Raw genomic sequence first — 26,240 nt, forward strand, 5'->3', positions numbered from 1 at the left:
TCAGGCAAAATTTTTCAAGAGTATTTGTTGAGGCAGTTTGTACTGAATAAATCCAGCAGTCCGAACACCAATACCTGCAAAAAAAATCCCAGAATCCCTCTGCTCTCCACACTACAGGACAAATACCATTAACAAATCAAGAAGTTCACTACTGGCAGGAGGCAGGGCTTTGAAATACGCAAAGATATGCATTCAAGATCTACTACTGCGTCATTTCAAGTGGGCACAAAATGCAGAGCAGCAACCACCACACAGCACCTTTAAGGCCACAGCTCCCCTAGAACTCACTCAGTCCCCCACTTCCAGCAATTTCTGTTCTTTGATTTGGCTGCACACTTGACCTGGCTAAACCTTACTCCAGCTGAGAAAGCTGCATGTTGTGGCAGCACTGGGCTGGGAGGCATTGTGAAATGAAGTGGGAGGCCTTACGTGCTTGGTTGTGTGTCAGTATCAGAATGTTGCTTCTGGCTTCCAGCTACTTCATAGAAGTGCTGCTGGGACATGAACCGTGGGAACACGGCGGTGCTAGCATGTGTGGGTGTGTTCACACATGTGCAAGGGAAGCTCTCGTATTCTCTGAGTGTCTGATCATACACAGTTTTGCTAAAAATACAGATGTCTGGCACACAGGTAGGAAATATGAAAGCACTGTCAAACGTTGCTCAGTTCAATATTAAAAAAAAGTTCAAAAGAGACAGAGCCAAACCCACCCTTCTTTACTGGAAATAGCAACCAAAGAGCCTTCAGGCCTGCTTTTTGAACTAATCCAATCACAGGAGACATGCTGATGTTCAAAAGCAGTGATGTATCACACTGAAGAGGAAAGAGAATATGATAGCTGTTCCAAGGCCCTATCTGTACCAGCAAGTGAACACAACACCCACCAGCAGCTGAGCTCAATAGAAGCACACTGGCACTGATGATGCATTTCCAGGACCCTGTTTTGCAACCCTGTCAGGTTACTCACATTTTGAATCTCTCGAAATACCCCCAGAATGTTACAGCTGTGCTCCATGGCAGTAAAGGCAGATGCAATGTGTGACAGGCAGGGAGAGGGGACACCCGCAAGAGTAAAAGCAGTGCTGGTACCTGGGGATTCTGAAAGACCAGGCAGAGATCACAGCTGAAAAACTGCATCAGCACATGAGAAAGTGGAAAACCCGGTGAAGGATACAAAGGAAAATTGAGAGGTTATAATATAGCTCAAAACAGAAAGAGCTTTAGGAAGTGGCTGGAAGGTGAAGGAGCTTATGGGAGGTAAATCATTTATCCATGGATTAACGGGGAGGATACAACAATCTGATTTTTAAAAGGGGGTAAGGAAAGTGGCTGAACTGCCTACGGATGGGTGCTTTCTGCTGGGGCTCATCACAACCTGTCCCAGCTTTGGTTAAGACCCTTTGCTGACTTCACTGAGCTATAGATGTAGATTAAAGCTGCTTCTGCAAGTAGCAAGACCAGAAAAAGCTCATCTGGTTCAACCAACCACGCTGAGACAATGTATCTATGTATCTATTTCTCAGTACAGATAAATAGATGGATAGATATGCACACTGGATGCTCGATGCAAAAATACGGTGGGAAGTAAGCATGTAGGCAAAGCTATGCCTTGTAGCAATACTTTAAAACCACCCAACAGAGGAGAGGAAAAAAAAAAAGAAAAAAGAAAGGGAAAAAGGCAGTTTTGCCAGTATGCCAAATCTGCAGTGGGGGCTCATGCCAGCCCAGCTCCTGCATTTAGAAGTCAGTCCCTTAAAAGGCAGAGCTGTACTAGCAAAAGCCTACATACCTCATCACAGAAACCTCACAAAGGCACAAAATGGTCTAAAAACTCACTGCTTCTTAACCAGCCACAGCAACGGGCAGCTGCATCCCAAACCGCAACACATGGCAGAGCCCAGGGAAAGCACAACACCGTACACACGTACACAGATAAACTGATCAGGAAAATTATTTTTAAAACCCTCTTGCATGCAGAAGACAGCATCTGACACAGCAGATTATGGCATACAACGCACACAGACACCTCTGTGTAAAGCAGAACAAAGCAACACAGAGATCTACATCAAAAAGGAAGACCACCACAAAGACACATATGCTTCACCCTTTCATCCACAGAGACAGACAGACACAGAGCCCAGCAGACACACAAAACCCACACAGACTGACAGTGATTAACAATAACACGCAGAGGCAGACACGGGATCATCCTTTCATTTCCTTACTAGGCATCTAAACTTTACTCCAGTGTTACTTGCCCCTGGCCACACTCTACCAACCTTAGAGCCAGATTAAATCTCGCCGTAATTATCCACACACTCTGCTACAACACGAATGACCTTAGCATATGATATCCGTTGGCTAAGCCCTATGGAAAAAAAGGCTACAGAAAAAGGAAGGATAAGCGTTCAAAACTCCACCAGTGATGTCAGGGCCTCCTCAAGACTGCACCACATGAATAGGAGCCGAGAAGACAACTCGAAAGCCTGGAAACTCAAAGGCGTCCTGCACAGGATGTGTGCTATCCTGTCATCTGAGCACACAGCACGCCATCCTTCCCACAACTCCTTCCCACTCCAAGCGAACCCACACAGGAGACTTCTAACATTTTATTATGACAAACTTTTGCAAAATCGTTTCAAAAACATGCAGTTATGATTTTCCTGTCTAATATTTGGCGTCCACTGTCAGATACTATCAGGCATCCTGCAGTCACTCTCCAAGAAGTGCTGCAAGCAGATTTTGGAGGGCGGGGGAAAGCATGCTTGCCATGTTCTGAGCCAGGACTGCTGAGGGGTCACCAAGAGTACGGCAATGCCAAAACTTTGCAGTCTTGTCTCGTTCTCCACCTGCGTCCTCACCTGGGGCACCGGATAAATCACACCTCACAACAGTGCCGTAAGAGCCCAGTAAGAAAAGGAATGCAGGCCTTTAAAAGCGTTCATTTAAATCACACTGTGGAAATGACCAACCCAGGCGCACAGTCCCCTCCCAGAAGGAAGAAAGTGGGGATTCTTTTATTTAGTTTCCCAGAGCACGCCCAAGAAAATTCACCGCGCAGGCTGAAAGACGTCTCCGCTGCCGGAGCCCTTTTCTCCTCTCGCAGACATTCATGCGCATCTTCCCCAGCATCCCCTTAGCACATGACTGACGGAGAATAGACAAGCCATTAAAAACACATCCACCTCCAGCCACGGAGATAATGGGGCTCATTACAGCCCCGCTTTGTCACAGCGGCTCTGACACTCCGGCTGGAGGAAAGAGGGGAGGGTGAGGACGAGGACCGAAATGGGGGCTAAGCAGAAGACCAGGGGAGAAACTGGACTTGGAGAGAGAGAATCCTAGAGGCAGAAACGCGGAGCCCAACCAAATGGATTGGCCAGGCCCCTCGGGCCAGCTGGACTGCCTGCTGCACTGCGTGCGGGGGGCCGAAAACCCCCTTGGTTTGCTTTTTGTTTTTTAATAAAAGCCGTATTTAGTCTGAGCGTGTATCTGCACGTTTGAACAGGTATTTGGGAAGTTAACTAAGAATTTCACCTAACATTCTCAGAAGGCTTTGAAAGTTCCTTTTCTTTTTAAAGCTTGTGTGATCGCCCTTCCACGACGGACACACGAAACCGAAGAAAACTTCCAAGATCCCTGACGGAGGAGGCAGAATCCGCCCCCAAACCTGCAGGTCAGACTGCTCTGGTTTGCTTTCACCTCCCTCCGGGGGGCTGAAGGGGCAGAAGCTGCCGCCGCCTCCCCCCCGCTGTCCCCCCGTGGCACTGCGCCTTTCGCCCACACAGCAGGAATGGTGGGGCCTGCAGGCAGTCCAGGCTGAAAAAAAAAAACACAGGGCACCTGAAAAATACGCTCAGGCTGTCTGGCCGCAGGACACCAGGGCATACCGTAACGAGCTGCTGCAGCTGGCCCTTCCGATCCATTTACTGAACGTACACATAATCCGATATACAAAAGCCTGTCTTGCTGGGGAGAGTCAGACTCCACTGGGATCCCCTAAAAGCACAGCCTTCTCCGCTCCCCTTCTGCACTCAAATGAACACCAGTAACCTGCACCACTGTCAGGATTCTTCTCAGCGGCCACATTTTGCTCCAGCTCAAGCATTTCAACAGCTCAGCCCCCGCCTCCATCCCTGGAGGCGTGCAGTCGAGAAGAAAATTGTATGCATTTGTGTCTGGGGCAATCAGAGTTATTTTTCCCTCCTTTCTTCCTCGTCTTGACCTCCAAGTGAAGCTCCCGGCACCCCAAATCACTTCCTGCTGAAGTGGGGCGCTGTGATGGATTTCAAAGATCAGGTTCTGCATACAATACGACATACAAACATATATAGTATAATTAAACTCCAGCTCCTGTGCTCAGAACGCAACCAGAGGAAAAAGGAAAAAAAGGAGCCATGTCGTCTACATGAACGCACACGTGGTGAGAATTAAGAATGCGATTAGATTGCTAAACGACTCTAAAAGGAAAACAGTTGGTAACAAATTGAGTACATCGATGGACGTCATCGAAAATCCCTTTTCTCTTTCTTATCACCCTACTCCTTCTTAAAGTAAGAATTTAAGGCATCACTTACCCTGGGGGCTTTCCTCTTGTATTTGTTGTTATAGTCAAATTTTTCTTTCATTTCATCTAAGAGCTGGCCCAGCCTAGCTTTCTCCTCTTTCCCAGTGTAATCCTGGCTAAGGAGAATGTAGGACCTCCAGTTTGCAGAGTCAAAGCCCCAGTGGCAAGTCCTGTTTTCCAGGGATTTGTGAGAGTGGACCACAAATTTGTGAGGCGGGTACATGAGCCTGCAGTCCAAGCACTGGATGCAGGCTGCGCTGGGGTTACTGTAAAGCTCTGGTACCAGGAGTCCCTTACACTTCCCAAAGCACTCGTGGTACACCTTGAAGCTCTTCTCTGTAAGCTCCAGCTCAATCGTGCTAGAGAATTCCTTCTTGCAGTGGGGAGGATAGGTGCCACCATAAAGCAAGGCATTGCAAAGCCTCTCAGCATCAGTTTTAGTGATCAGCCCGCAGGAGGGGGCAGAGAAGGGCAAGATGCCCATGACTTTGAGGATCTCCAGCTGGTCAGCGGTGCATCTGGAGCAGTAAATGTGTAGCTCATCGCACACCGAATTGATCTGCTGCAGGGAGAAGTCCCTGAGCACCGAGTTCAGGATCTGGGGCAAGCAAAGGCGCTTTTCCCCACCCACCACGAAGCAGGAGATGGTTTCCCCTTCCAGGATGGTCTCGCACCTCTCAGTGGATCTGTCCGAGGGCATGAAGAAGGGACCAGGCATCACCGGGGGGGGCTGGATAGGGGGCAGATGCAGTACAGGTTCCGCTGGGTCTTTGCCATTGTCTTTCTTGTACATCTCCTGTGCCCATCGCGCTGAGAAAGCAGCAGGGCCACCCAGGGAGCTCATAGAGCTCAGATGAAACTGTTCCAAGGTCTTCTGCAGTCCTGGATGAGGCTGGAAGCTGCTTCTACTTACAGTCTCCATTTTTTAGTTTCTATTCCCAAAACAAACAACAAAAATCCCCAGTTATCTTCCACGCTGGTACAAATCCACTTAAGGGATTTTTTCTTTTTTTAAACAAAACAACAACCCACCCTTTTTTTTTTCCCCCCCCTTCCCACTCAGGTTTAGCAATCCACAGACGACGAGGAAATAAATCCTTTTCGTACGCGGCTCTCTCTCCTTTCCGTTCTCTCGCTCCGTCACAATCTCTCGCCGTGCCCGGCCCCGACGCCGCCCGGCCGGAGCGCAGAGTCACGCCGAAGCGAGGTCCTCATCCGAGCCGGCGGCCGCAGGCAGCGCGCACTGCCAGCCCCGGAACGCCGGTCCGAGCCACGCTCCGGGCACCGCGGGTTAAATACGCGCTGGCGGCTGCTGCTTCTCTGCAGCGATCCCGCTTGTGTCCATATCCACCAGGAGGAAGGAGCGGGGAGGGAAAGTAAAAAGCGGGAGGAGGAAGACGGCTCGGTGCGGGGAAGGGAGCAACGCGGAATAGAATTAAAAGGCCCCAATCTCCGGCGCTTCCAAGGCGGTGCGGGGCTGCGGGCGGGCTGCCTTCCCCGAGCGGTCCCTTCGCTCGATCCGGGCGGGCTCCCTGGCGCCGCGCTCCCCTTTCTTCCTTTCTTCCCTTCGCTCTCAGCGTGCCGTGGGGAGCCGCGGTAACAGCGCGCACATCCTCCCAGCTCCTCTTTCCAGCAGAGACTGAGAGTGCCTGAGAGCTGAGCTAATGCGGGCTGGCTCAGCCTCCCTCACTCCTCCTCCTCCTCCCCCCCTCTGTTTGTTGGTGTCTGCCTCAGTCATTGAATCCCGGCCAAGAATGTGACCAACTCCCCAGGCCGGGCTCTTCCAGGAACAGCGGCCGCCTCCCCCCTCCCGCGAGCTGCTGCACGGGCAGGCGCAGCTCAGCCTCGGGCGGCCGCGCCGGGGGGAGGGAGAGCCGCTGGGTTCACAGAGCGGCGCGCCGCGAAGGAGGGGCGGCAGGGCGCGGGCTGGCTGCTCTCGCCGTTTTATTTCTGGACAACAGTTAAAAAAATAAATAAAGTGAACAAACAGCAGCGCGTGTACCCAACGCGCACGCGAAGCGCGAGAGCACCACCTAAGCCCTGTCGCTGCTAAGCCTGCTTGCGGCAAGCAAGTTTAACTCGGAGCTGCAGCGCCGGCGATGCCACACGTGCGAGCGGCACACGCGCGGGGTCCGGCACCGAGCAGCGCCCCGGCGGCGCGTCCTGAGGCCGGCTCTGCGTTCACGCGGCGAGCACCGGGCGCGGGGCAGACGCGGAGCCACTGCCACCGCGCGGGGACGGCGCGCTCAGCGCCCGGGGACCGCCAGCCGCGACCGAGGGGCCGCCGACGGAGCTCCTGGCGAGGCGGCCGCCGCTGCGCCAAATGGCGGCGCCCGGAGTGCCTCAGCCGGGCCGAACCCGCGGCTCCGCGCAGGGAACGGCGCCCCCTGGTGGCAGCCTGCGGCACGCAGCCGGAGCGCCGCCCCAGCGCCCGAGCACTGCACCCGTTCGTCTTCTCTTCCACGGCCCGAGCAAGCAAAACGGCTGGAGCGTTCCGACTAACGCTGAAAATACAGACGTAAAACACAAGCCCGACAGCTTAGCTCTGCTATCAACGAATCCCACGCAAAAAGAGAAGGCTGGAAAGCAGTTCCACATACACACAACTAAGATATTTCTGACGCAAGAGCGACTTGAAACACTGCTCATAGTGCCTTGCCCTGCTTCGTGATGCAGAGTGAGCATTTGGTCTCTTCTGGAAGAGCTTACCACCTTGCTACAAATGAAGAGAAACCCCGATAAAATAAAAAAGTGAAGCAAATCCATGGTTTTCCAAACAGTCACAAGAGCAAACAGAAAACCTCCCCAAACCAAACAGGCTGAGGTTCAGCCACGATCGATGCGGGCAGGGATCGCTCCGAGCTCAGGCGCTATTTGTATTTCTGTGCTCTAAAGTCCCATTCTAAGGGAAAGGCAGCACAGCTCCGAGCCCAGCACTGCTGCATGCAGCAGCCCGCTCAGCACCCCAGTGCCAGCCCCAAGGATCACAGAGCAGCCCCAAGAGGGGAGGAACCACGCGTGCTTCAGCTGTGCCTTCACGCCCCAAGGCTTGAGAACTCCGGGCTGGTGTTTGCGCAGTGATCACACACACTTACTGCTCCACAACTGGAATTTTTAGATATTACCACAATGCCAAGGTCTGAAGATAAAACCTAACGATACAGACCGTTCAGTCCTTGGTGACTGGTGATACTAAGGAGGGTACAGTGCTAGGAGTATTCTTCACTAAGTAACAGACACATCAAAAGGAACGTAGGAATCGTTTTCAGTCATGTTCCTCAGAAACTATGCTTATTAAGGGTGATTACATAGCCATGACATTCCATTCATTCCATCATTTCCAAAGCGAGGCATGCTTTATAAAGAAAGCCCTTCCCACCATTCAGCCAGTTCTGACCATGAGAAGGGAGAAGCAGCAGATACCCCTGAGCCCATTAGGGATGTGCCATCCTAAAATGGGCTGCCACCAGAGGTTCTCAGAGCAGCGAACAGCACCAGATTCATGCCCTAGATGGATTTAATTCTGTTTCAGTTTTTTCTGTTGTTTTAAACTCACTGAAATATAAACACACAGATAGACTCAAACATCAAGGATAGAGAATCCAATTTTCTTAAGAGTAAAATTATTGTTTGCAGGAAGTCTGCTTAGTAATGGAAAAGCCTCTTAGTTCTGGATGCTGGGCTTTTTCTGCACTCCTTTTCCTTCACTCTTCAGGAAGAAAGGACAGTAATAACTGCACCTCGCTGTAGGAGTTCGGTTGTTATCGTTTTTTTCCTTCCAAATGACTCTTTAAGGCAAGTAAATTACTGGATCGGGCAACAGATGAGTGATTAATTAATGAGTATAATCCATAAATGGCATTCCTGAAGCAGAAGGGACTACCAAAAAGGCAGGAAGGATGGTCTGGTGGTTAAGACTAAACTCAGGACATCTGGGGTCCATTCCCAGATCTCCCGCAGACTTCCTGTTGCCTTGGGCAAGTTGTTCAGTTCCTGCGTGCCTCAGTTTCTATGTCTGCTATACTCAGAGAGTAACTGATTAGAGGAGCAGCTTCTGAACCTAAATTCATAGTGTGACAGAAACCAGTTTGCAACCCAAGCAGTAACAGTAAAGTATTCCCCTGTAGCCCATAGACTTTGCGGAACTACACAGCAGTGGGGCAGAAGGAGGAGCAAAGAGCACTGTCACCAGGGATTAAGGTGGCAATGCTTTCTGAAGCCTCTGCCACCCTGATGACGGATTGTGAGTGTTGTGCATCTTAAAATGCTATTAATCTTTCCCCCAGTAACTGTTTGTCTTGCTTCAGTTCCAAAGCCCTCTAGCTGAAGAAAGGAGAAGGGAAAAAATATCTCGGAGGAAGGGCCCCAACACCACACTGTTTTTCTCACTCTCTCCCTCTTCTCCTCCCCCTCTCCATTGGCTTCAAGGCCAACAGCTCCTGGAACACAAACACTCTTGTAAACTTCTGAACCACACAGCCCTGTGGTGGGTGGGTGTTTGCTCCCTGCCTGCCAGTTCCAATCCACCCACAGATTCCAAAGGCCCGGAACAAAAAGCAGACTCCATTTTCCATATTTAACAGGCAGTTCGTTTCCCCCCACGCCTCCACATTGCCTTCATTTTGAAGAACTCAGTGCCTCTCACAAGTATCTTGTCCCACCCTCTACGTGTTTCCAGAGTACAGCACACCATATTTATGGATTTTTTTTTTTAAACACACTCACATGAAAAGTATTTTCTAAACAAATTCACCATAGTTCCCCTCTGGTTTTAGATGTCTGCTTAGTCAGGAAGACCTGGGGACTGTAGAGGACCATGCTGCAAATGGCAACTGTTGACAAAGTGTTTGGGAAGAACCAGTTGGGAAGAAGGGAAGAAAGCAAAAAACAAAAGCACCCGTGCAAATGTGACACATCAAAACTCCTACTGTAGCTTATATTAGATGGTAAATTCATTATAACAGCAAGTATCTAATTCTCCCATGATTGTGTGGTACATACTTATTTCCAATTACGACACACAGCTACCAAAGTAAGACTGTTTCTGTGCAGCAAGGGTATTTCCTCCCCTCCTCTCCTTCAGAGAGCCTCCACAGAAGGGGAGTCTTTCCACTGATATTTCCTTTACAGTGAAACAGAGGAACGCCAAGCTATTCATAACCTGCAGAATAGGGTTTCATACTCTGCTGACAAAGACACATCCAAGAATCATACAGTCTTTCTCAATCAAGTATATAATTTTTAAATCAACATGCAGATTCAGCTCACAGAAAATTATTTCACAAATGTGCATCAACTTTTTACCCTTTTAGCAAAAACACACATTAAAACATCAGTTTTTAAAAAGAGACCACATTTTGTTGATAAGTTTCTCCTAGAAATGTACTGAAATAAGGGAATTTTAAAACATCAAGAAGTCACAAGAAAAATATCATATATCAATGACATTTGTGATGAACCAAGGAAAAATTCACTGCCTGAGAAGGTCAGCATAAGACCCACACCAAAACAGGATTTCCTTTCTCTTTTTTTTCTAATTAATGGAAAAAATAACTATGCAACCTCTTTCAGGCTTAGTGAGGTGGCTGGGACTTCTATGGTATTTACTACATATCAGGTCCCACCATTTTCTAGGTAAACCTTGGAATGCTGCATAGCAAAATCCTCTCCCTATATTATACTTCATACAGACTAGTTACAGGTTTGACTTATATTTTAATAGCTTATTTATAATGTATGGTGTAAGGAAAAGCAATGATATTGCTTTCTACCAAGATACAAACGCACTCATAAAAGTATTCATCAGAATATAGTCTAGATGATACATCAAGTGACTTACCTTTTAGGAAGGTCAGGGAAGTTTCCAGAAGGGGCAACCTCTAGACAGAGATCCTATTCCCTCAGCTGCTAACCCTTAAATGAGAGTGAGGAGGAGTGGACCCAGGGTTCATTGCTTGCACCTGTGTGCCCTGGGTTAGCCACGCCTTCTCACCTGGTACTCAATCACTGGTTCAAGCTGTGTCCAGGCAATCCCCATACATGAGGTTACTGAGAGATTTTACTGTGCTCCAAGTAGTGGCAAGATCCAGTCCAGGAGCAGTAAAAATAAAATTGGTAATTATGAGACTGTATATGGGGAGGTGGTTTATAGGTAGATGCGTAAGTAGTGGCCACTCCATTGAGGAAGACAAGTGTATTGTCTCTCTGTAACCCAAGCTTAGGAACGTTTGCACTTTGAACAAAGTAAAGAAAACAAAAGAGCGTACCTTTCTCCTTTTTAGCACCTGTGACCTGCACGCAGAATGCTGCTCCTCTCCTGGGTCTTGCTTCTCTTCTCTCTGCAAAACAGATTGGTTTAGTATCTGTCCTTTTCACTGATGACAGTTAATTATGTTAGGTTTTATGGGCTTAGTTCAGCTGATTATGTTTTGTCATGTTTATAGCACCTTCTGACACCACTAAGCAGAGAATCCCATGGATTTAGCAGTCATCTCCATTATTTTCCTAACTCCATTCACAATTCTCAGTTCTGGTCCAGCTCAGCTCCTATCTTCTTCTGTATCTTTTATGTCTTTGCAAAACACAGAACCTCCTGATCCATATACATCTCACATTCCTCCTTATTTCTCATCCCCAGAGATTAAGTTATCCAGTATAAGACTCAGCTTTCAAGCTCAACAACTGACTTTTTTTTTATTTTCTCCAGAAGTCCCCAGTCGTGGCCAGGAGAGCACCAGCACAATACAGCAGGCTATTCAGAAAAGCTGTCTGACTATTGAACTTAAGAACTGACTTAATTCTTCATCAAGTTTGACTAATGGGCATACGATCCATGGTTAATATATTTAATGACTGGATGACCTGCTTAAAACATTACTTGCTCTGAACCTAAAATTCACATTTAAATGGCAAGAAATCATCAAACAACCTAGGATATATAGGAGAGGCAAGGGGTTGTTAAAAGCACATGAAAGAATTCTCCATCTTTTAGAATTTTTTCACTCTACATTGCCTGGTATGTTGCCCAGGGCTGCCCCTTCTACCCACACACTGTACCTACATGCCCCAGTGGACGCTGCCAAACACCTCATTAAAAAAAGCCATGCTCGCTACTGCCAATAAAAAAATTAATTTACTGGAAAGTCAGACACAGAGAAGGGCATACAAGCTGGAACTCTTGGGATTCCCAAAGGAGCTCACAGAACAGCCCTAGGTCACTCAGGACTGCACAGGCTTTTTATCATTTATATTAACACATAATCTTTCATTTCTCAGCACACCCAGCAATAAGCAAACCATAGCATACGCAACCAGCAGAAAAAGAGATAAAAATACCAAGACAAAACCTTATTCCTATTAAAAAAAAAAAAATCAACTGTCACTATTCACCCTCAGTATTTCCTCCTATCACAGCTCTTACATAGGAGATATCACCAGTCACTATCACCACTCTGGGGAAGAAAAAAATCAACACATTTAAGACAAAGTTCAACGTAAGACTTATGCAAAGCACCTTGTCGAATCAATCCCCAAACAGTCAGTATCAAAGGAAATGAGCATGCCGACCTTGCACTAAAGGAGCTGCTGATTAGCAAAGCCTCAGGTTTGAGCTTCACCGAAACAAAGTAGGTTAACTCCCCTCTCTTGCCCTCCTACATACACTCAATCATGCAGAGAAGCTGTGGGAATACTGATTTGATCTGCTGCAGCTGCTGTGGTGAGTAAAAGGGTAACAGAGCCGGGTTCTACAGCTACATGTACCAACTTGCACAATGGTACAATTGATAATGCTTCATTTCCATCCCACCTGAAACCCACTTGCAACTTCAAGGCCAAACATTTCCTTCCCAAGACTTTGTGAGACCTCACTATCTGCAAGTAGGGTTATCATGCGTGCTTCTGATTGTAGTCTATTTTCTTGTGTTCTTTGGTATATACTTTACAACAGTTTAAAATCCAAAAGCATAGTGGGGAATGAGCCCCATAGTCTGCTTGAAATTTATGATATCTAAAGTCTGGTGAAAAGCGATCTTCCATCTGCTGATCTGACATATGAACCTGCAATTTATTTTCAAGGCCCGAGTCTCCTATAAATAACATGTACAGCACTAGGCACTCTATGGGCACAAGTGCTTGCATCATCACTTCAGTAATTCAGAACATACTGTCCTAAAATCTGGAATTTCTACACCTCTCCCCCAAATTCTCAAGAGTTGACCTCATATTTATTGTTTTTATGGACTTTCTGAATGAACCTGTGATTAAAGCATATGCACACCTCATTAGCATAATGTGATTTTTCTTACAAGCATGTAATAAAAAAGAAACATTCATACTGTCATTTTACAGATGTGGAACTGAGGAACAGAGATAATGTACAATTGGCTTAAGGCCATCCTGCAGATTTTTAATCAGAACCCAAATCTTTTATCAAATTCAAATCAAGTGATTTAACTTAATGACTACTTTTTTCTAACAAACCTCCACTGATACTCCTAGAACTATTCACAAATTAAATTTATGTGAGAAGAGAATCCAGCACAAGTGTCTGTGATTTAACATTGTCCCATTCTCTGGTTCAGGAAGACGCATTTTAGGTTCTAGACAGACTAGTTCTTACATAAAGCATTTTCATTTCAAATTTCTTCATTTTTTTTTCAGTTGGCTATCTCAGAAAAGAGAAGTATAAAGGGCTGTGAAAGGAGACGTTAAGGCAGCAAGTAGTTCTCAGTATCACAGCAGAAGGACATTTCAGCAACCTACCCCTTTCTAGCTACACAGAGCAGAAAGCCAATTGCAGTGTTTGAGCATGACTTGCAAGAGAATTGTTCAAATGAGCTTGCACTGTAGACTTTCAGTGAGTTTCACTTCTATTTCCAGCAGTCTTACACTTTCAATTTTCCCTACATCTACGTGCATACTACCAAAAAGAATGTGGTTGGATCTGCGTGTGTTGTGTGGCATTTGACAAAAGAAACGGTCTCTGAAATAAGTAGGGTTTACGATTACTTTGAGAGGGCAATGAACTCACGTTCATAGGGCTGTAGGTACAACATTTGCATTAAAAAACAAACAGTGACTGTGAGAGGAGGGGTAGCAGGAAAGGCTGGCCTTGCTTGGATTTCCCTTTTTCATATCCACCCTTTCAAAAACTTTCTGCTAGATTTCTTTTCTGCATATGGCAGGCCTGAGAATGGCCCTCTCTTCTTCCTGCTATCCATGGTGTAATTCAAAGCCCATGCTGAAGCAATGATCATGCCTGTGCCGTGCACGCTGCAGCATTACCACTAGGACCTAAAATCCATCAGCTAACATGCCAGCTGGCAGCCTTCCCTCCCCTCTGCTTTCTTTCCCTGAGCTGGAGAAACCATTCATTGCCTTCTGGGGCTAGCACTGGACCCACACTGTTCTTAGTAATGAATGCAACCTGTTCTAACGAATGTGAAGCTTATTTGTGAGTGCAGAGCTGCACTCAATTGCCTGACATTTCACATTTCTCACCATAAATCTGGGTAACACTTTATTTTAATTACTGGGACATTTTCTAACTTTTATTGTTTCTGGCAAACACAGGCAAAATGAGCTCATTCATTATATAAGGTATGCGAGCTATTTCTTCAGGGGAAATAGTGTTCTATATTATTCTGGCCATCCAAAAAGACACCGTTCACCTCACTTCTAGATGTCAGTAACTACCACAAAGGTTGGGAATAATTAACTAATCTGACAGAGACCTTGTAAGATGATAAATCCATCCGTCTGTCCATCTATCCATCCATCCTTCCTTCTGCATTTCTAACACGCTTATTAACTGGAGTAACTAAGAGGCAATACATCTCATGCCTTACTTAATATCTCCAATCCAAAATGGGCATAGATACCCTAAGATGCCACAGAGGAGATTCCAAATAGCAAATCTCAGACCCCGATGTGATTTTTCTAAGGCAATTTTGTTCTACATGTGTTACAAATACCAAAACAAGGAACAGCGGGCTGATAAAGCTCACGAGCACTGCAGTCCTCTGGAAGATGCTGCACATTAACAACTATGCACCAGAGACTGCTGTCAGGGCCCTGGAGAGAACAAAAGGATTTTACAAACACATTGAAGCTTCGATGTAAAAATCCCTACCTTTCTCCACAACAAAGTCCTGTAACTTCACTAAGATGAGCCGCACTATAGAGCGGAGAGATGGAATTCCTTTAGCTCTCCCAGGTCAAATCAGTAGAGCTGCAGAAAATGATACTCAGCATCTCTGGGCCTATTTGCCCCACAGCAATCAGTGCTGAATTTCAGACGGAGTCCCAGCAAAGATTAAGTTTAGTCCATCACTATATAATAATAATTTAGGGGCAAGATGCAGTAGGTGCTGAACACCCTGCAGGCAATACAACTTCTGGTTTGTAAAACCAGGCCATAACTTTTCAATTAGTGAATTCAGACTGGACTGGAGGCGACTTCTTCTGACAATTGTTTGAGTGTTGGAAATTGACTCCTGCCCTTGGACTTTCCCCTTGTCTGTGCATTACAATCCTTCCTCAGACTGTACCTTCCTTGTTCATAGTGCTGAGCCTGAGATGATGGAATTGGCCATTTGCCCAGGTGGAAAAGAAAAAAAAAAATCATCTGCTGTAATGGAGCAGCTTTCTGACTTTTCTGAATGCAGTAAGTGAAAATCCCATGCAGATACAGCATAGCATGCTTAATGACTCACGCTCCATATTTTCACCAGGGAAAAATTTGAGGCCTGCACTCAAAGTTAAAAGATGGAATTTTTTATAAAACTTCCATTGTGATATGTTACCATCTGTTCTGAAGTTAACAACAACAACAACAACTCCAAGTAAATTGGCCTACTTTTTACTTTCTTTTTCTTGTTTTAAGAGCTCTCTGTTTCATAGATAAGAATCTCAGTGGGAGGGATACAAGTGTATATAATTCAGTACCAAAAAAAACTAATTGCTCGCTGGCTTTGGGCAAGTTTAAATGCTGTGAAGTAAACCATTTTATATGTTGTGGCCATTTTCTCACGCAGTGATTGGCAATGTTTTGTATCAGTCAGGGAGTGAGTGAATTTTGTACTCATAAGCATGTGTGCACACATGTGCTCCACCCCACAAATGCGCACAGCCTCCAAGGTCTTCTGATGAGACAGTTCGTCAGAAGAAGTGTTCTGTCTCTCTTGGGAGCCGAACCACTGAGGGTTGGCATGAATTGTGTGTAGCAACACAAAGTTTCAAGTTTTCCTTGGAAAAAAAAAAAAAAAAAAAGAGAAATAGTAGTCAGCAATTTTCACCCCTTTTGTTTCTCCTTCACTCTTTCTAATGGCTCATAAAAATATGAAACTTTTTCTGCCTGTGTTTAAGCAAGAACATTTATTTCCTTCTTTTCAGAGGACTGAATTCTTGGAACTCATGCCATTTTCATTTGGCTATTTTTACCCGCCCTGCTTCTTCCTGTATCCATGGAGTTTCATCAAAACATTGAATTCCAGTCTCTAATGACATAACCTTCCCCTTTCCTTCCTGTTCTCATGTCACCTCTCATTTTCTCACCAGCTCCATAGGCTTCTCTGATTTTTTAGACATTTTCTGCTCTGTGCTTCTTATTTTCATTACGTACTTTGCAACAGTTGGGAGTGCTAACAAGCCATGAACTTCTGCATAAACAAGAAAACCAACTGCCTCAGCTAAAGAGAACAGCTTCTCTTCCTCCGTGCTCTAGGGTAAAAATCTGACTTCAAAGGGATGATTCTGTCTTACATCAGCATCAACCAGGAACAATTCATCTATAATCACTATGTGAGAGTCTGTTCTGCTGTGTTTTGGTATAAATCAGTAATAGCAAAATAAACAGAATGACTGTAATTTGAAGTTGAGACAAAGGGACTATAAAGTACACCTAACAACTTTTTTGACTGTATTTAACAGTTAAATGGGACATATAGCATGTGCTATTCTATTCAGTGCATGTCTGCAGCTTCTTAACGGATTAACGCTAGCAAAATATGTGTCATAGTCTGCCCTGCAAGATCTCTCCACATGCATACTGCACTTTGCTACAGCTGTGTATTTCTGCAAGACAGAGTTCTTTGGGTGTGTGATTTTTAAAGGCAAAAGTAGGAGCAGCAATCTGGCATAAATATTCCTTGTCTTAGAAAAAAAACTGAACTGCAAATGGAATTCATTTACTGCTTTGCAGGAACAATGAAGTCAAGCAACAAACGATATTAAAAAATATACTCACAAGTGTTTTTGCAGGAGCCAGAGGTGTTTATGAACCAAAAAAAGAGGTGTAGAAGTTACAATTGCTCTAGGGCAAATTTTAACTGCTTTCCCTTCCTTATTAGATTCATAAAAGTATCGTTAGCTGACTTAGCAGTCATTGCACCACATGGGATTTTAGGTGCTTCTAACCATCTGTATGTATTTTTTTTTCCATTTGTCCAATTAATTTGTCTAATTTTCTCTCTTTGTCTAAATAATTAGAGTTATCTGGAACATCAAGACAAACCTTGATCTCAGCAGGAGAATGGATAGCATGTTTGCTCAGAAGCAAAGAATATCAGCTCTAGGCTACCACAAAGTCCAGCGCCATTCTCAGCTGGCAATACTAACGAAAATCCTGTCTTGATCCTGGCACTTTTCCCTAAGCTGGATCCTGAAGTTTCCAGTCAGATTTGCTCTCTGAACACAACATATTCTGATTCAGAGTAACAGCACTAGATTAATCAATTTGAGCTCTATGCTGACAATCTGCCAGGAATCAAAAGCCTTTATATAAAACTGCACTCTGTAAGGTGTCAAGTGTCCCAGATTTCCATCAAATGCGATGGCTGAGCACCCTGTAGGATTAGAATGTTAACTTGAATACTTATATCCACCCATAACTTTCATATGGGAACGCAGTACGGGAAGGCTACATGACTAAGTCAGCCATTTCTGCATCCTACAGTCTTATCCCTTGGTGCCCAGCTAAGTCCTTTATCAATACACAAAACCAGTTGGACAGCTTTACACAAAAGTTATGATCCTGCAAAACCCAGAATATTATTTGGATGATAAGCTGAGAAATCAGTCTTTGAGAAATCTTTCCTGTGTTTAAGCTTGAAATGAAAAGCTCAGTAAGATACAAAAATGGCAAGCTGGGTCTCCTTACACAAAAATAACAGTTCAGCTGAATCAACGCAGATTATAGAGCCCACAGAAGCTGTACTGGGAGCCCATCTAGGTTAGATAAAGCATGCAGACAGAGGTATGTGATATGGATTTATAGCACCTTTCATTTTTGGTTCATACCTGAAAGAGCTCAATGGCCAACAATGTCAGTAATAATGTTTCTTAGAAACGTTCAGTCCTGCAAGTTATCCATCTGTAATCTTTTTCATATTCCCCTTTCCCTACTTACTGTACTCACATCACTGACATATTTATTAGTTGTAAACAATTGAAAGGTGGGTGGCATCATGGGCTGAAGGAACTTGAGAATTGAATCCATAATTCTTCCCCAGGTTTGCAAGACCATTTTCACCAAATGGGATGTAACTATGGAAGGCAGGGTGGCATATCTCTACTTCTAGGTACTGGAGTTAGTAACCAGCTCAACAAGGAAGCAGCTGGGAGAAAATCACGTGTAACTTCAATCTAAGAATTTCATCAAGTTCTCCAACAGGGCTTCAAAGCACTTACAAAGGTTACAGTGTACTGACAGAAAAGAAAAAAAAAAAGTCCTGAGTCAAAAGGAAGAAACAATGTAATTCTCAGAAAAAACGTGGAAGGTCTGGATAGAAGCACAGATTTCCTGTACTTTTAACCAGTTGTGAGTACACTGTCTCATCAAGCCCACGCACGAGATGGAAACTCATCAGTATCAAGGATCATTATGCAAGAAAGAGGATACAAGAATGGTAAGACATTCATCCAGCAACTCATGTAAGCCACAATTCAGAACAGGAAGTTTCACAAACTTTCAATTCCCACACCAGGTTAAATCAATCTAGACCAAATACACTTAAAAGATAAAGCCATGAATGGAAAATAAGTCTCTTTATGCCACCCACTACCAGAAGGTTTATTGTTTGATTTGTTTTGTTTTTTTTTTTCCCCTCAAAAACGATTTCCCATTTGAAAGTTACTTGAATTCAGAAGTCCAGACATCAGGTTATTTTCTGTGAGAAGTGAGTAATTTGTACAATTAGCTACACTAAGAAAGCTGTGAGGTGGCAGGGAGAGAAGGAGAGAGATGGCCAGTACTGGGTTAAAATGAATTTATGGGGTAGCCTAACACTCTAAAATCCCACAGGAACAAGCATTTTTACATGTCTTAAATCAGGCCTTACTTCCAGTTGTCTTCCTCTCTCAAAAACTCACTCCTCTGTTCCCCAGTAATCTTGGGAAGAGGCCTACATGTCATCAAATGTTTTTGCTGATTTTTTTCAGCACAGCAGTTGCTCGAGCGTGTCACATACAGTGTCCACTATCCTGTTCCTGACATTGGCCATGGCTAGCTGCCTCACACAGAAGCTCAAGACACTTCAGAAGGCACCAATCCAAAGACAAGCTCCTCCTTCACCACCAAGAGTTCTCTTGTTGCTTCTCAGTGTTACTGTGACAAATCTGGGTACTTTTGCTAGCCAGAAACACCTCATCCTTTTCTGAATCCTTCCACACTCTACTGTATATCCAACAGTAGGGTTTTTTGTTTATTTACAGATAAATATATGATTGTCTCTTTTTGAGAGAAATACATATACGAATATATATATATATATATTTCTCACAAAAAGAGAAAATAACCATATATTTATACATAGTACATTTGATAAGCTCAAGCCTGTGATTCCACATAGGAAGGGAACCGGTGCAAGAACCGTCCACTTCTTCACTCCCTTTTTCTGTGCACTTATTACCAAAGGATAGGATGGCAGACATGACAGCCCTGGAGAAAAACTCCTTGCCCACACAGCAGATCTGGTTCTGTCAGCAAGAGGAAGACTTCACTTCTACAGCATTTTAACAGCGTGTTTCAATGCTTCAAGAAACTTCTAAGGACCACCAAGAAAAGCAAAGCAATAAGCAATATTAAAACTCAGTAGTCTAAGTTCTCTATGAGAACTCCTTCTGAGAGCTACCAGGGAAAACAATTAGGACCAATTGCATTCATTACTGAGGCAGAACACATCTGAGACCATGTAAGTGTTTATTTATGGGTCACTTAAAAATAACCCTATAGAAAACAACCATTACATTGCTACTAGCACACACTTGGTTCAAAATAGCAATTAAAGTTTCTCATTTCATTTGCTAGGCACTGAGCACAACAGTTCTCACCATAAGCGAGCTTACAAAAGCTTGGACAAGAAAAGGATTACTTGACATACATATCAAAATGTCAACAAAATATGTTGTGCACTCCATTCCCAAGAGTGATTTCATTATTATTTTTCCACTAGCAGCAATTCCACAAGTGCATACAAATCAGAAACAAGAAATCAAATGGAAGCAATTGTGAAACTGCTCCATCTATTTTTATCATCCTCATGGAAAAACACACAAAAGGAGTACTAGGTGCACGCTTGGAAAAAAAAAAAAATACAGATCAAGTTCTAAACTTATTTTCTTTCATAGTCTTATGGAGCCAGAGTACATTCTGAGTGTGCAAGTGCTATGGAAGCACTGTCTCTTTAAAGTTGGAATGCAACCTTTATTTTTTGACCACAAGAAATAGTGCAGTCTCCCATGTTCTTACTGGAAAGTTTTCTTGGGAAAACATTCATTTCCAGAGCATTGTTTTTATACTTTCTGATCAGTGGTCATATGGCTCTTAGAATGTTTTAATGGTATTTTTACTCCCATGAATGTTTGCAAGAATTTAATCCATTCTATTTCCTACAGTACCTCTTAAGGATCATTATAGCCATACACTTCTGACATTTTATAATGCAAATAATTTCTCTTTTCTATATTTTCATCTCAGTTACAACATTCAAAACAAGACTAATTGCCCATTTTTTTTTCCCTAAGAATTTTCTGAAATTGCTACTGCACGATAAAACAATTTATAGTATAAACTACCTGAATAGCTTTAACGTGTCCGCTGCACTTGGCCCTTATTAGGAATGTTCTGACTGTAAATTTCTGTCAATTACTGAATTTAATTGCAGTGATATCTTGTCACGTTGAGCAATTTACCTTTATTGTGTAAAGTAAAAGCCTGCCATTAAGCAGTCCTTCTGCTGATGAGTTTGAGAAGCGTGAGAGTGGCATAGAGATGTAACAACTCACATGAAGTCAGTCACAAGGACAGCTTCAGGAGCTGTGACAAAAGCAGGTTTCCTGAGTCAAAGACCAAACTCTTCTTTCCCCATGTCAGATTAAAATACAACACTGCAAACTAACTAGAAGCATCTGGCTTTAAGGCAGTATCTGTTTTTTTTGACACGCAAAGTGAGGACACATTCTAAGACAGCCAAAGAGAATTCTGGTAGACACATCATCTATTGTCCTTCCAAAAGGCCTTCGCTCAATACTGAGGGAAGTGGTAAAGCTGCTTCTTAGCTGTTTATAAAGGAAACCAGAAGATCCTTTGATAAGATGGTATCTTCTTTCCTTCCGCTCACTGTATTCACTGCAATAGGGAAATTTTAGCTTCTGTTCCCTGTCCTATACAGTAGTCAAAGGCTTTTAGTGGGACCTCTCTGGGGCAGAAGATGAGAGTATTACTCATCAATTCTCTTGTTCTTTGTAACATTGGAGATACTTCTACAGCACATCCAATATGTATTTTATGAAAATTGTTACCAGAATGTTTCAATCCCAATCTCTCTCTCTCCCCCCCAGTAAATAAGTTACAGAAAGAAGACAACTGACAGCACTTGACAACATTGAGCATGGTGCCAGAATGCAAACCAATAAAGTTGCAGCTTCTTGAATGTGACAAAACGCTTATTTTAAGCATACTGAGACAATAAAGTGCTGATTAACAGGGAGCTTTTTCTTCTATGAAACTCACGAGTGTGTTGGCTTGTCCCTAAATAGAGAAGATGCTGAAGGTTATGCCATCTCAAGTGAAAAAACAGCTCCACGCGTAAATACTGAAAGCTAGCTTTGAACTAACTGGCATTAACGCCAGTAACCGCCTATGTTCAGCTACATGGAGGACTGACCCTATGTCACTGGCATATTTTTGTGAACTCATTCTGAATAAACACGTGTAATGTTTCTCAGACACATCTACATAACCTATACTGCTACCTTATCCTGGTACAAATGAGCATACTGATTCTTCAGGGACTGCTAGCGAGTGATCACTTCAGACAGCTAGAAATTGTGATACTCTACCAAAATCCTTTCACACATATTCACACATTACTACCATGTTCTGCAGAAATTAATATAAAGGGAGCTGAAAATAATACTCACCCACAGAGTCTAAAAATAAGCACCGAAATTTCCCCTCCTCGTTTCTGAATTTTGTTTCCCCTCAGGTGATGACTCCGTGCTCCTTTCTGGCTCTCCTGAAACACATCACGTGCTCTGGGTCACAGACTGCTCTGCTTATGCAGACGTATCATTTTGGAATGCATTGTGAGATACATATTAAGGGTCTTCACATTTAAATATGCATAAATAAGAGAGGAACTATAGGCATAAGTACGGTATGCATTAATTACAGTAAATGTGTTTTCAGCTGCACTACTATAAAGAAATACACTACTTCTGAGTACTTTTATTTTCGGTATAACAAATTCAGTTTAGTTTAGACCTGCAGCTCAGCCCATTTCAGACTTCTATAAACAAGCCAATTAAAACACCAGAAGCTTATTGAATATTGATTACTTCAGACAACTCAATTTAATGCAGACTTGTTTAATGCAAACATAGGAATTTTAAGAGCACAAGCTTCTTAGAATTGGCAAAAAGGTAATAATTCAGCAGGAGCAGAAACTATCTGTAGTTCTTGCCAAGTGGACAAGCTTTCCCACAAGAGAACAAATGGAGAAGAGTCCAGGTGAAACAAACTGATGATGAGTAGTAACAATCCTATGGAGTTTGGGGGCAATTTGATACATCTGTAGTATTGATATGTCCTCAGGCATACGCTTTATGAACAAATAAATTTTCCATAAACTTTTTATGAGGCCAGTAGTTTCCATCCCACATACAAAAAAAGCGGGGTCAGTAGGTGTGAGTACAGATGGAGCTGGTTCTAGAAATGAAATGAAAAGGTGAAGTCCTGGGATTATGCTCAAGTCTTGCTAGTTCTGCAATACTTAATTTGAAGGTTTTGCTGAAGGGAGGGGAGACTGACCAGTCTTTCATTACAGGCTACGGACATGTGCATGCAACCCCTGACACAAAGCTTTCCCAACCTGCCCTAAGACCTACCTCAGTGCACACACAGTACAGCTCATGCCCACAGGACTGAAGCAGAAATCCACAGTGATGATTCCGTGCACAGAGGGCACATTGCACCCCATAGGAATAATGTCACGCTGCCAGATGTGTGCTCCGTTACATTCTTCTAGTCCTGAAGGAAAAACACTTTAAATTCAGTATATATAATATTCTTGTTAATGTGAGACAGGAGACTGGCAACGTGCCACTACCAGAGCCAAGAGATGGAAAAAACAGCAACTAGTAGAGTCTCCCAATCTGAAGCAGACAGATCTATTGTAAGCTGTCTCCATCCTTGGGGCTGGATGGCCCAGGATGATTTATGAGCACAATATTTACAACTAACACACATGAAATACATTATGGGTAGAAATAAATCTCCTAACATGCAGAGAGAACAGCTAAGATAAAAGAATGCATGTGGTAAACTAGGTGAATGTTTGTCATTAGAAGTGTGGTACTAAAGCCAGAGCACGCCTTTGGGGCAAAGGATGCTGCATGTTTGCACAAATGTTTATCAATACTCTGGAAGGCAAGATGTTAGGGGAAGACTTTTCCTTACTACTAGCTTTTAATATTTTTCCTAGTGAATTCAAAGCTGCTGATGAAAGGCATGGTGACGAAAAACATCTAGAAGTAAAATGCTGCTATAAAGGAAGGTTAGTCTTGTGCCTGCTTCATGAACAGGTATAAGTACAGTCCAAAACCAGCCTAACTTTAAACTCACTCATGAAGGGAGCAGCAGTGTGAAGCTCCAGTTTTACAGCAATGCTGCTTGGAGGTGACATGACTATGTCATTTTTTTGTTGTTTTGTTTGTTGGTGGCTTTTTTGTGTGGGGGTGTTTTTGTTGTTGTCACTTGGTGGTTTTTTGTTTAAAGTAGTCTAAATTGTTTTGATTTACAGATGCTGGGAGGTGCAAACATCCACTTTAATATGTCTAACAAGGTGCCACAATTCTGTTACAAGATATAATCTAAGCAGAATGACCTTTCATACTGACAGTCACAAGATTGTTTTATGCCCAATGAACTGAAACTATGTAAATAAACCAAGCTCAGGTCAGCCTGAGTCTAATACAGTTAAATGACATCTGGAAAAGAGAAACCATAGCTCTACTGTATTTTACTCTCAGGTCTACCAAATTAGTCCCAGTTTGCACTTCTTCTATCAAGTCAAGCACTAATTAAGGACAGAAGAATGAGTATCAAAAAGGAAGGAACTTAGGAAGGGACATCCTGAGTATTTTCAAGGATTTTCTGTAATGCAGCATAACTACTGCACCACCAGATCACAATCTCAATACTCTCAGTGAGAAGATCCATAGTTGCCTTAATGACTTTGACTATACCTTCAGATCTAATAGGCTTTCTAAACACTAGCTAGTCCTTAATAAAAAAAATAATAATCACCAAACTAAATAAACCTATCTTCCACATTTGTTTTTACCAAGAAATGTTCAATTATATTCTATTTAAAGTTGATTTTATACACTGTTCTAGTAACAGATACTGACACGCCACATTAACTGGTATTGGCATTTTTGCCCCACTGTTTTGTGGTTTCATGCCCATAAAAAAAGACATGTGATCTTCTGTAATTACTGCAGCTATTACTTATGGGTGTTTGGTTTTTTTGTTGTTTTTTTTTTTTTTTGTGAAGCCCTTAAGTACATTGATTTCAAAGGATGCACAGAAAACAGGACAAATTCAAATGGCTATAGGCCACAATATTATGAGACAAACTTAAAAAAAAAAAAAAAGACAAATGTGAAAACCTCAAGTCATTTTTGATCCTAAATTCAGAGCCATAATCCTTTAAAATGTGGGCAGATTATACAACTCCCTCAGCAGAATCCTAGGCTGGGCCACAGAACCCAGGGCTCCATGCCATCAAACCTAATCTTTGTTTGAGATCTGAAACATTCTCTCCAACAGTTTTCAGTCACATTGCAAAATTGTAGAGGAAGATGAAAGGCAGATTCTCCCCGCCTCTCTCACACTAACCCTAGGGCCTACAAACATCAGGACTTGATTTAACCACACAGTGGGCCAGAAAAATGATGAGTGATACCAGGACGTGACTGAGACACAGAAGACTTTATCTGATCCACAGTTTTCCATCGGATCTACTCAGAACCTTGAGCAAACTGTGCCCAAATTACGATCTTAGCACAGATTAAAGTGGTATGTTCAGAGAAACACTTATCTTTACTTAACTGCAGTAGTTTTAGTACTGCTGTTGTTACTTTCGAGAGGTAATTGCGCAGGCTTCTTGACAGTTTGGTTTAGGTTGTCTAAGTGAAGCTAAATGACTCTTACCATCTCCAGTTGCTGATGACAATGATGACTGTGTGCACCTTTTTCTCTATGTTTACTTTAGTCCATCAGCCAGGAGCAAAGCAATCCTCCTCCAGCACACCTCCTTCAAGCAGGGCACAGGGAGAAATGCAAACAAACAAACAGGAAAAGAAAACATCACTTGCAGCACCTTTTCATGTAATAGTAACAGCCTTTTGGTGCCATCATCAGCTATGGCATTTCATTCACACAGAACACTTGTGGGCACATCACATATGTTTTTCCACTCAACGTATTTTTAAATGTTTCCCAGGCAACTGTTTCAATACAATATGCCTCCTTGGCAACCTGGTACCCACAAATGCCATGCCACTCTCCCCAGCCCTCTTTTTAGGTCTTCCTATCTTGGCACATAAATGTCACATGGCTGGATTTTTCTGCATACAGCTACATAGGTCCTGAACCCGTTCCTACGCTTTGAATTGAAGAGATGAGCTCCTCACTCATCTGCACACGTTAACAAATTCAAGTTCCGGTGAGGTACCGGAGGAAGCAGGTTCCAAAGCCAATGTGACTTCTCATTGAAGGCTACGTCACCTAGCACTAAAATTAGGGAGAGCTTACATAACTGTCTCCATTCAGCTGATTTTCTCAAGAAATGGCAATGGGCTCACACTTCTCAGAACGAAACTGCACGTCATCTTTATTCTCCTGCCTGTGCTAAAGGAAATCTTTCACAGCTTTCTTTATTTTGTGGCTTGAATTGTAATACGTCCCATCAATGAAAGCAGTCAGAATTTCCCATCTCACTACAGACAGCAATCAGTACAACGTGAGCCAATGCGGCTGAGCTTCTCTTCCCAGGGCTGCATTTGCTGCTGCCGGGCTGCAGAGGACAGAGTGCCGAAGCCCCATCGCTGCAGGAGCTCTCACTGATGTTTTACTACATGAACTTCAGCTCCCTGTGGTATCTTTAGG

The 26,240-nt window shown here is 43.6% G+C and overlaps 1 protein-coding gene across 5 annotated transcripts in view; it reads right to left on the reverse strand.

Moving 5' to 3' along the window:
* SKI (SKI proto-oncogene) overlaps positions 1-10,460 on the reverse strand; it is a 99,812-nt gene extending 89,352 nt beyond the window's left edge. For 3 of the 5 annotated variants that reach the window (XM_015296939.4, XM_025142547.3, XM_015296936.4), the window contains exon 1: positions 4,578-6,208. In XM_015296939.4, coding sequence (XP_015152425.1) covers positions 4,578-5,489 — 912 coding nt within the window. In that variant the 5' untranslated portion in view covers positions 5,490-6,208. Of the gene's footprint in view, positions 1-4,577; positions 6,212-10,406 lie in introns of those variants that run through there. The other 2 variants (XM_046903176.1, NM_001039318.2) reach the window with 2 other exon arrangements.
* Between the last annotated feature and the right edge of the window lie 15,780 nt (positions 10,461-26,240).

Source organism: Gallus gallus, chromosome 21 (genome assembly GCF_016699485.2).
Source record: "Gallus gallus isolate bGalGal1 chromosome 21, bGalGal1.mat.broiler.GRCg7b, whole genome shotgun sequence".
NCBI classification, from domain to species: Eukaryota; Metazoa; Chordata; class Aves; order Galliformes; family Phasianidae; genus Gallus; species Gallus gallus.